General features: G+C 32.3%; 2 protein-coding genes across 10 annotated transcripts; one reads left to right on the plus strand and one right to left on the minus strand.

Annotated features, from left to right (window-relative positions):
* Window positions 1–1,766: 1,766 nt before the first annotated feature.
* On the plus strand, window positions 1,767–6,624 carry LOC105181114 (mitochondrial ribosome-associated GTPase 2). Of its 4 annotated transcripts, none has more exons than XM_011137675.3 (7): window positions 1,767–1,940; window positions 3,449–3,676; window positions 3,738–3,857; window positions 4,013–4,351; window positions 4,545–4,683; window positions 4,758–4,990; window positions 5,124–5,296. In XM_011137675.3, exons 2-7 carry the CDS (start codon window positions 3,449–3,451, stop codon window positions 5,280–5,282), a joined length of 1,218 nt encoding a protein of 405 aa, XP_011135977.1. In that variant the 5' UTR covers window positions 1,767–1,940; the 3' UTR covers window positions 5,283–5,296. The 4 variants fall into 4 exon arrangements, with proteins under 4 accessions (XP_011135977.1, XP_025152431.1, XP_019696025.1 ...); XM_025296646.1 differs by lacking the exons at window positions 1,767–1,940; window positions 5,124–5,296 and adding exons at window positions 2,539–2,577; window positions 6,564–6,624; XM_019840466.2 differs by lacking the exon at window positions 1,767–1,940 and adding an exon at window positions 2,546–2,577.
* Window positions 5,011–11,045, minus strand: AlaRS (alanine--tRNA ligase, cytoplasmic). Of its 6 annotated transcripts, none has more exons than XM_011137676.3 (16): window positions 10,896–11,045; window positions 10,559–10,679; window positions 10,143–10,321; window positions 9,859–10,047; window positions 9,616–9,761; window positions 9,191–9,382; window positions 8,839–9,129; window positions 8,664–8,773; window positions 8,305–8,579; window positions 7,864–8,187; window positions 7,484–7,742; window positions 7,128–7,380; window positions 6,788–7,052; window positions 6,426–6,710; window positions 6,158–6,335; window positions 5,011–6,022 (listed from the first exon to the last, which is right to left on the minus strand). In XM_011137676.3, exons 3-16 carry the CDS (start codon window positions 10,284–10,286, stop codon window positions 5,343–5,345), a joined length of 3,591 nt encoding a protein of 1,196 aa, XP_011135978.1. In that variant the 5' UTR covers window positions 10,287–10,321; window positions 10,559–10,679; window positions 10,896–11,045; the 3' UTR covers window positions 5,011–5,342. The 6 variants fall into 6 exon arrangements, with proteins under 6 accessions (XP_011135978.1, XP_025152430.1, XP_019696021.1 ...); XM_025296645.1 differs by having other exon boundaries at window positions 10,554–10,679; XM_019840462.2 differs by having other exon boundaries at window positions 10,882–11,045.

The raw sequence follows: 11,045 nt of genomic DNA on the forward strand, positions 1-11,045 counted from the left end.
TACATCTATTTTATATAATGTTAAGTATGGAAAAACTTATTCATTTTGATATGTTTTATAATAAGATATTACGTTATCTACATTCATCTCTAATATTCTAATCAAATAATTGTAATAAATAAAACTTAATTTGAAAAATAATGTGACTATATAAAAAGACCTATGGATTGAATTAGAAACATATATTATATTTTTATCTATTATTGATTTTTTGTTTTATTCAGGAAAAAACAGAAAATATATACTTTCTATTCAGACAAAATTCCATATATAGATATATATTTGTCTTCTAGTTTCTTTTTTTAAGAGAAAAAGCTTCCCTGATAGCACATGTTCTCCTAGGGACGTCCTGAGGATGAAGAAACATCCCCAGGACGTCGTCAAGATGTACTCTGGACATCCTCTGGTCATCTGTGCTATTAGGTAATTGTATATATTGTAATGTCAAATTTTTACCTAGTGAAATATTTAAAAAATGAATAAAATATCTTTTAAAAAACATTTTTGAAAAGACATACATTTATATCTGTACGTATGTTGAATTGTAAAATTTTAGTGTAATAAGGTTCGACGACTAATGGTGCGAGAAGCGTTGAATATTTTTCCTATATCGAGTTCTCCGGTTAAATCGACATATATCGTTGATGGTGTCGATATACTGGCGGTACTTGCCGCAACATGATAATTAAGTTTGAGAGATTTATATTAAGTTTGAAAAATATTAGGATAAAAAAAGATTAAAATATTTAATGAAATAAAAAAAGAAATTCGTATCGTAAATCTATCTATCTGTCCAAAGAATACTTACAAATTTTCCTTTCGATAAGTTGTAAATGATTTAAACTTTGGATCGCCATAATGCAATGAAAGTTTAACTTTTTCCTTACACACTTGAAATATTTGGCACGTTATTCAGCTTTCGTAGTTATTTAAAGTATCAAGTTCCTTAATGATTTTCACGAAGTGCACATAAAATTTACTGTTGACACTCCCAACAACGATAATTCATCAATTATCTACAAACAAGACTTACTTAATTTACTTAATGAATGAAAACAGCTATACTTCAAATCGTCCACTAATTTGACCGCCATTTATACAAAAGTTGCGATTCTCGAAGATATGGATATATTCAATACAAGTGCGTATATACGAAATTGCAATTACGATGATTTATGTTTATTAAGTCATGCGATTTACAAACATCCTGATATCCTTGATAATATAAAATTTTTATGATAGACATAATTCATGAAATATTAATTTGTACTCCGTACAATCATCATATTACTAAACATAGAACCTTATTCCACACTCCAAACGATGTCTTTTATATTAATATTCAACATTTATAAACAATAGTTTTTGCATAAATACTCAAAACATATCTTTGCATTCTCGATAATGATCATTGGCAAAAAAGATTCTTCTCCGCTAAACCCAAAATTACGCGAGGTATCCGACGGCTTGCAACTTGAGACTGACACGCCGCCATTGCAAAATTTGTGATTCTCGAAACATAGATACAATCGATATAAATAATCGATTAGGAAAAGTATCAATTATCGATTATAGTTTACAAATATCGAGAATAATCGATTTATTTTGAATCTTTCCTAATTATTTAATATATAATATATATGAAAATATTATTAATAATGCCTAATTGGGCTTACAGACTTGCATATTGAATAAATGGGAAAGAAAGAGAGAAAGAGAGAGAATCAAAGAAAGAGAGACAGATGGAAAGAGAAGAGAGAGAGAGAGAGAGAGAAAGAGGAAGTTGCACCGCAGTCTTGATACGTCGTCAATCTATATTATATTTGTTATCTTATTTTCATCTTATTTTCACTTAATAATTAAGTGGAATGCAAAAAAAACATTTTGTTTAATAAAGTTGTGTGATTATGTTCTAACGACAAAATCACATAGAATAAAAGGTTAGTCAAACTTATCATATTGTCATTGTGTTTGTAATAGGTTATATTTCTAACTAATCTGCTTTCCTATTTTATGTTTTTGATACCATCTTAATTATACACACAACTGTCTAGAAAGAAAAGCATTTATCCATGTTATGTAATATTGACAAACGAGAATGGAAATATTTAATGACGATGATTTTGTATTGCTAGTAGGAGAAGGCAATTTTTCCTTTTCTGTAGCATTATTACAACAAAATTTAAACATCAATTTGATTGCTACCTGTTATGAACCTAGTATAAGTCAAGAAGCTGCAAAGAAAAACATAGAGCACCTTCAAAATAATGGTTAGTATAACCTAATTTGTTAAGTTTTCATAACGTACTATCATAACCTGTAAATTACTATTAAATAATATTATTCAAGATAAATTATTTTACATTCTATACATAACATAATTTTGAGTTATAGTTTTGTTAGATATTAAAATATAAATATAATCACATTTAATATTTAAATTATGGAAAGGAAATATGCTTTTCTTTTCAGGTATTTGTGTGTTATTTGACATAGATGCGACGAAATTGGAAGAATATCCCTTATTAAAACCTAAACTATTTGATAAAATCATTTTTAACTTTCCTCATGTTGGTGGTAAGATGAAAATTGAAAAGAATAGAAATTTATTGAGAAACTTCTTTGTATCCTCTACAAAAATGATAAAAGAAAATGGTCAAGTATTAGTGACATTATGCAAAGGTCAAGGAGGAACACCAATGGATAATCCTATGAGACGCTGGGATGATTCTTGGAAAATTGTAGAAATGGCAGCACATGGAGATTTAATATTAACAAGAATAGAACCTTTTTTGTGGCAATCTTTTCAAGACTATATTGTAACAGGATACCGCAGTTTAGAGAAACAATTTCATACAGCTGGCTCATTAACACATTATTTTATAAAAAGCCAGCAACCTACAATATACAATATCGCACCTAGTAATAAAATAAATGCTCTTAAATATAATATGGACAATATTACATGGAAAGAAATAACAAGCAATGTTCAAATCATATCAGATTATGACATCAAGTGCATTTACCCATGTACTTTTATGTTTGATCTAAATTTATCTTCTGATATAGATTTTAATACAGCTAAATTTTATCAATTATTGTATAATTATGCAGGATCTATCATTGAAAATATTGATTTGCTTGATTATTATTTATCTCCTGTTAATAATAAAATAAGTAGAACTTTTAGAATAAAATATAAATCAAACTTCCTACCATTGCATAGGAAAAGAGTTATTGAATTACATCAAAATGCAATTTCAAATTTCATAGAAGATAAATTTAATGTTACTGTCTCAAGATGATTCAAATATGTAACTGACTGTATAACTATCAACAATTAAAGTTATATTTGATTAAAATGGTATATGTATATATTGATTTTTTTTATCGATATAGATTTATAGAATACAAAATACCTGACCTTAGTATATGTCATTGCTTTCAGATGCACTGTCTTCGTCGTTTGAGAAATGTCTCTGTATATAATATAATTCAAAAACAACTCATAAGCTTTATTGAACAGAATAAATGTAAAGTTTCAAATGGGAACATATTCAGGTCATTGTATGTTACCTCATGTACTTATAAACAGGACTCTATACCTAAACCTTTACGTAGCACAAAACAAAAATCAAAACATAACAATGAACAATATTTTGTGGATATAAAACAGGTAAGATAAACGTTATTTTATTGATTATCCTCAGTTTGTAAATGTACTTATTGTCTACTAGGTGAGAACAATTGGAGGAAAAGGTGGAGATGGGGAAATAACATTTTTACGGTTGTGGGTCAATGATCGAGCCGGTCCTGATGGGGGTGATGGTGGAAATGGCGGTCATATAATATTTGAGGTAAAATTGTAATTAAAATAAAATAAAATATGAAGAATTTAGATTCTACTATATAATTTATGTTAGATTTATATATGAGAAATTAAATTTCTGACATTATTTTATATAATATACAATAGATTGTATATAATATAACATATAATTTCATTATGCAGGCATCAATGGATGTGAAAGACCTTAGCCATGTACATTCTTTTGTTCAAGCTGATGATGGAGAAAGAGGTTACTCTAAGAGTTGTTTCGGTAAGAATGCAGAACACAAAATGGTAAAAGTACCAATTGGTACGATCGTGCGCGACATAACTGGCAAAATATTATGTGACTTGAATCAAAGCGGAATGATGTTTATCGCCGCAAGAGGCGGTGCGGGTGGACATGGAAATACCTTTTTTAAGTCAGATATACATCAGTCACCCGAAATATGTGAATATGGTGCAGTCGGAGAGGACATACAATACATATTAGAAATTAAAAGTATGGCCCACATTGGATTAGTAAGTGTATTTAGTATACAAATTTTATTATTATATTTAATTATTTGTCGATATTAATAATTGGAGAAATACTGTTATTGTTTTAAAGTAAGTAATCAATCAAATAAGTAAGCAATCTGTATTTACAATTACAAAATATTTCATATTATTGTATCAAATATTTCAAGATGTAATATATTTGTTTTACGTTTAGATTGGTTTACCAAATGCTGGAAAAAGTACACTTTTACAAGCAATATCGAGAGCTAAACCGAAAATAGCTCCATATCCTTTTACTACCTTGAAACCTCACATTGGTATGGTACAGTATGATGATTATGAACAAATTGCAGGTAATTGACACTTCAGGCATAAGAATAAATTTTTTTTCTCATTTTTTATTTTACCTTGTTATTGTATGTTTCAGTGGCAGATATGCCAGGTCTTATAGAAGATTCGCATAAGAATAAGGGCCTTGGCATAACTTTCCTCAAGCATGCAGAACGTTGCACTGCTTTAATGTACATTATAGATGTTACATTGGATGAACCATGGAGAGCTTTGGAACTTTTAAGATACGAAATTAGTCAGTTTAACGAAAAACTAAACGACAGACCACTTCTTGTTGTAGCAAACAAGATGGACTTGCCAAATGCTGAGGTAAAAAAATTAAATTTAAATTCTTTTTACATATTTTCCTCTTTATAGAAGTTTAATGAGTTTTACATTCCATTTCCTTATTTTATTATTATTCTACTTGCCATCGCATTAACAGTCACAATTCGTTTTTCAGGTTAATTTACAATTACTCAAAGAACATATAAATATGCCAATAGTACCTATCTCTGCCAAAATGGGCACCAACATTTCTATGTTATTAAGAGAAATTAGAATATTATATGATAATTTTAAGACTAATAATTCAGAAGAAAATAATGAACTTAAACAATAAAAAGAATTCTAGTAAAAACGTGTATAAATTAATGATCAATTGATTCTTAACATAATAGTATTAATAGCGTGCAACTTTCATGCAAAATGCAAAATTCTTGATTACAGATCTTACTTGTGGTTGATTTAAGATCGTTGAAAACCATCTATTTAAATTTGTGTACGATTTTCTATGATTCAGATCGAACACGTGCTCATATAGAGGTAACAACACGGTAAAAACTGATATGTCCGCAAGAGTGATTCTCTCTCCTACCAAATACGTTCTTGTATGCAACATACTGTTCAATATTTTCAAATCGCGCAGAAGGCTCTCTTTAGAAAGCTTCGAATTTGCTTTCATATCTTTTGACATACATACTCCGAGTGTTGGTAATATCCAGGTGGTGACTGCTGATAAAACATGATTTTGCGAATAGCTCATCCATTGCAGAACCTGACTGGACGCGAACGAATCATCATCACAGCGTAACTGCGAATTTGACAAAAAGAATGCAATAGCATTGCCATTATGTAACATAACGTCGCCTGTCTCTAACATCATTCTGTTAGAATTCATTTTGTCATTGTCAACTTGCTTTACAGACAGACATTTGCCACTATATTGCGCGATTATTTGTGCTAAATAGTAGTTAATACTGCCGATGTTCGCGTAAAGTACCAATTTTGATGAAGATTCCATGTTAAGTGATCGATCGTCACTTTCAGAAGTCTTAAAAATATCGTTAGCAGTCTTATTGTCTGAAAACAGACAACAGTTCCTGATTGCTAATTGTAGCTTATAATACTCATATGGAAAAAGTTACTAATTTTTAATCTATATTTCTACGTTATATCTACTATTGTGTAATTTCACAGCAACGATTCTTTACTCACTCATTATCCCAAGTTTCTGGTTGGCAAATTCATTGGCCTTGCTCACTATTTCATTTAAACATGTTATATCAGCGCCGGAAGCTTGCGCTGATTCAGATTTTCCGCCTCCTTTGCCCTGCATCATAGGTGCAATCGCTTGGATCCATTCATTTGCCTTTAATCCTTTGGATACTGCGGACTAATAAATTATTTTGTTCAATATTATGTGGTAATTTCATTATTCCATACATGTTTTGTTCTCATATCGCTTTGGAAAAAACAATCTCACCTTAGGAACAGAACTCAGAGCAAATATTTTCTTGACATCCTGATCAACACTGATGAGCAAGGCGCTAGTTTCCGGCGATACAGCTCGTATTTTCTTTAATGCTGAGTCTAAAGCTTTCGTATTGCTGTATGCTTCCAGCACCTCAACTAATACCTGACATCCGACTTTGGACTGTATTATGGACTGTGCAGTTTCTACGACCATATTGGCAATAGCTGCCTTTGCAGCTCGGTCCTTGTCATCGAGAGACTTCTTCAATTTCTTCAACATGCCACGCATCTCATCCTGCGTGAGAAAAAAAATTATTTGCAAAATTTATCAGTGTGTCAAATGAAATCAAGATTTAAGAACTGTATAATTGCCTTCCTCCATCCGGGAATGACGGCATGCGATATGTCCTCCGTCAGTTCTACTATTTTCTTAACGTACTCTTTCGAATTTGCTCCACACTTGTCGGCTTCGATCGTCGTTTGAAGCTGAGTCAATTGATTTTGCAGCAATGTTGCCTTTTTAAGAGCCTTGGCTGCTTCTGGTCCAGTGAGCGCCACTATGCGTCTAATACCTTTAGCAATAGCTTCCTCGCTGGCTATTATGAAGTCACCTATGTGTCCGGTATAATGTAAATGCCTAAGGAGCAAATCGTAAATTTGAAAGAACGCATATGACTGAAACGTCCCATAATTTTACGCAGACAATACTTACGTGCCACCGCAAAATTCTACACTGGTCTGAGTAGCGACTGGACTCAAGGGATTCTTCTCTAGTTCTTCAATCGGCACACCCATGCTAACAACACGCACTGGGTCAGGATACGTTTCTTCGAACATCGCACGCAAACCCTGAATGGTTTTTGCTAGAGCCAAATTACTTTCCTTGGCGTAAATTTTTTTGTTGTCTTTGATCATATCATTCGTGATATTCTCCGCGTTTTTCACTTGCTCCGTCGTCATTGGTCCTATCACGGAAAATTAATAGCGATAAATCAATAATAGCAGTAAAAGAATTACGCTTTTTGCCTATTGAGCAAACTAACGTTTTTCAATACCTTTCGTACGTACCTTTATTGGTGAAGTCGAAGCGAAGTCTATCAGGTGCAACTAATGATCCTTTCTGATCGGCTTCGGTTCCCAAAACTTTCCTGAGTGCGTGATTCAGAGCGTGCGTAGCGCTGTGATTGGCCATTACGAGCCGTCTGCGTGTGGTATCCACATTTGCATGGACTTGATCGCCTTTTTTCAATATACCCTCACCTACGGTGCCGATGTGTAACACATAACCGGCTCTTACTTGAACGTTCTTTATACGTATCTCTGTGGCCTTTGAAACAATGTAAACAATGTAATACATTAATCGTTATTAGTTTTCTCAGTTATGCAAAATCAAAGATAGTTTGAAAGATTCTCAGTTACGCAGAAGAAAAAGATTGATCTCCATATACCTCATCGTCGACTTTCACTAAGAATCCTTCATCGTATATCTGTCCTCCTTGTTCCGCATAAAAATTGGTCCTATCTAACAGAATGCCAACTTCTTCGCCGGAAGATACTTGATCAACGAAAGTCTTGGCGCGTCTCAGCTCGATCACCGTACCGATGCACGGTGCAAATTCATACTCCTTGTACGTAGTAGTACTGGTTATCTTGTAATTGTATTTGGGAGAATCATCCGTAGGCTTTATGCCTCGTTCTTGCAGTTCAGTGATAGAATGGACATCCAGATTAATTTGATCGTCTACTCCGCCGACTTTATTTTGGGAGATTAACTGTAATTACGTTTATGTCATTTATTCCGTTCTTTACTCGTGAGACGTGAATAAAAAGGCATTTATCGTTATGCGTGCATTGGATCGATAGATTATTATTACATAATAGTAATATACCTGTGCTTGCTTTTTAGATTCTTCATATCCTGCCATGTCAATTTTTAATCCTTTTTCCTCGGTCATCAATTGAGTAAGATCAATTGGAAAACCATAAGTATCATATAAGCGCCACGCAACATCACCTGGCACAGTATCGTTCGATTCCAATTTTGCGATCGTTCTGTTTAGTAAATTGCGACCGCGCGACAGAGTTTTCAAGAACTGGGTCTCTTCCTCATTCACGATGTCAATTATACTTTGTGGATCTTTCGTTACTTCCGGGAAAACTTCGCCTATACCAGCAAACGATTAATTTCAGCGATAATCAGAAAATAAACACAAAAGATCGATTACTTTTTAACATAAAAAATGCTTACCGAGAAGCTCTACAACTACGTTTACCAGAGATCCAAAGAATCCTGGCTTAGCATTTAATTTCTCTGTCGCATAACGCACAGCACGCCGTAATATTCTCCTTAAAACGTATCTATAATAGAAAGAAAATGTATTACATAAAGAAAACAAAATCAACTTTTTAACACTCTCACTTACCCTCTACCAGTGTTATCAGGTATTCCACCATCCGCGAGAGCAATTGTGATAGTTCTAGCATGATCAGCCAAAACTCTGTATGCCATATCGACTCTATTAACATCGTCGGTTCCTATCTTACCTTGATAAGGCGGGGCACCTGTACCTTTCTCAATTGCGGCGAACAAAGGCATAAATAAATCAGTATCATAATTAGCGCGTTTATTTTGAATCACTGACACCAATCGTTCCAGACCCAGACCACAGTCTATATGCTTTTTAGGTAATGGTTTAAGATTGCCATCTGCTTCCCTGGATGTCGTTAATGTAGAATAAAGCTTAAATTTTAAATATATACTTATAGATTGTTTACCTATTATATTGAATGAACACCAGATTCCAGATTTCTAATACATCTGGATCATCCATGTTTACAAGATGAGCTGCTTCTCTACCACCAATGCGATCATAATGTAGTTCACTACACGGACCACAAGGTCCAGTTTCACCCATTTCCCAAAAATTATCTTTCATATTTCCTGGTAGAACATGCGAGGCAGGTATACTACAAATTTATAACATAAAATTATTCTTTATGATAATAGAATATACTAAAAATATTATTATAATATATACTGACAAAAATAAGATATTCATAAAAAATATAAAATAACTAGAATTATATAATAGCTAAAACTATATTATAAAAATTTAAAATATGTAAAATTATTGATATAATTAGTTTCTACAATAAGTTCAATTTTTAAATAATTAATTTAATAATTAATAAATAAGTACCCAAGAGAAAGCCATAATTCCTTGCATTCATTATCAGGTGCTAATCCATTCTTCTCATCACCACCAAAATATGTTACATATAACCTATCAGCTGGCAATTTCAATGTTTCAGTTAAAAATTCCCAAGCCCAAGAACATATTTCTTTCTAAAGATATAAAGTATATACTTTAGATATAATGATTTATTACATATTAACATTTAGAAAGAATAATTAAATTACTGATCTATATATAAAAGATTACCTTGAAATAGTCTCCAAAAGACCAGTTTCCCATCATTTCAAAAAATGTATGATGATATACATCCTTACCGACATCATCTAAATCATTATGCTTGCCACCAGCTCTAATGCATTTCTGACTATTAACCACACGTACCCATTTTGCCATATCACTGTTAGGATCAACTGTCCCCAGAAATATTGGTTTAAACTAAAATATATTAACAATAAAATATAAATCAGTTAAAATATAAAATAGTAAATAATATAATATATTAAATACATGAGTCAAGATCATATCAATACCTGATTCATTCCTGCATTTGTAAAGAGCAAAGTTGGATCATCATGAGGTATAGTCGAGCTTGAGTGTACATATTCATGTCCTTTATTTTTGAAAAAGTCAATATAAGCCTGTCGTATTTGTTTTCCACTCATAGTGGTCAACATTTTGATATCCTAGAATTTCTTCAATTTCTGTGAAGCTGTAACAATACATATACTACATTGATATGACCATATGGTTTCAGATCGCATCATCTATCTGGGTGGAAAAAATAATAAATTTACGTAAATTCTAAGGAAATGAAATAATATCTTTCAATATATATATAGTTTCATGATCCATATACAATTATATTTTATAATAATTGAAAATATCTCATATTTACTTAAATTTATAAGGAATTAATGACAGTTTAATGTAAAAAAGGATACCTTACGTTCAAAGCAAATACGGAAGTCTCAGCAAACCCAGCTGATCTAAAAGAACGGATCCAATATCCCGTAAACTAAACTTCTTATCGACTCGTTAAATTAACAGGTCAGAACCAGGAGAGAAACCTGAAAACGGCCAACACGACGTCACGGACAAGATATTAGGTCTGTTTTTTATCGCTGAACTAGTGTACACTCAGGGAACATAAAAAGAAATAGATATACATCTAGGAGTTAGTGAAAGGGAGAGAAGAAGAGAATAAGTGCAAGTTAGTACAGCCAGTTCAGCAATAGAAAACAAATCTATTATGAAGACTATTGGCCTTACAGGATTTAGCATACCAGAGAAATTTATAACTGCTGGCGGCGTGCGTCGAGAAACGTAGGAGCGGCGAGATAAAACATGAGGTCTGTTCTTTTCCTCTGCACCGCTGCACTAGTGCAATAAGTTCGAGTGAGACAAGTATATATTAGTCTCACTTTAACTTATTG

This window comes from Harpegnathos saltator, unplaced genomic scaffold (assembly GCF_003227715.2).
Source record: "Harpegnathos saltator strain DR-91 unplaced genomic scaffold, Hsal_v8.6 scaffold15, whole genome shotgun sequence".
Classification (NCBI taxonomy): Eukaryota; Metazoa; Arthropoda; class Insecta; order Hymenoptera; family Formicidae; genus Harpegnathos; species Harpegnathos saltator.

Bases quoted from the DNA above. Each gene is read 5' to 3' on its own strand.
- AlaRS (XM_011137676.3), bottom strand. From the start codon at position 10,286: ATGTTGACCACTATGAGTGGAAAACAAATACGACAGGCTTATATTGAC. The intron at 6,336-6,425 runs GTGAGATTGTTT...ATAATTTATTAG, and splicing joins CTCTGAGTTCTGTTCCTAAG to TCCGCAGTATCCAAAGGATT. The intron at 6,023-6,157 runs GTGAGTAAAGAA...GTCTGTTTTCAG, and splicing joins CCAGAAACTTGGGATAATGA to ACAATAAGACTGCTAACGAT.
- LOC105181114 (XM_019840466.2), top strand. The intron at 4,352-4,544 runs GTAAGTGTATTT...TTTTACGTTTAG, and splicing joins GTATGGCCCACATTGGATTA to ATTGGTTTACCAAATGCTGG. The intron at 4,991-5,123 runs GTAAAAAAATTA...TTCGTTTTTCAG, and splicing joins TGGACTTGCCAAATGCTGAG to GTTAATTTACAATTACTCAA.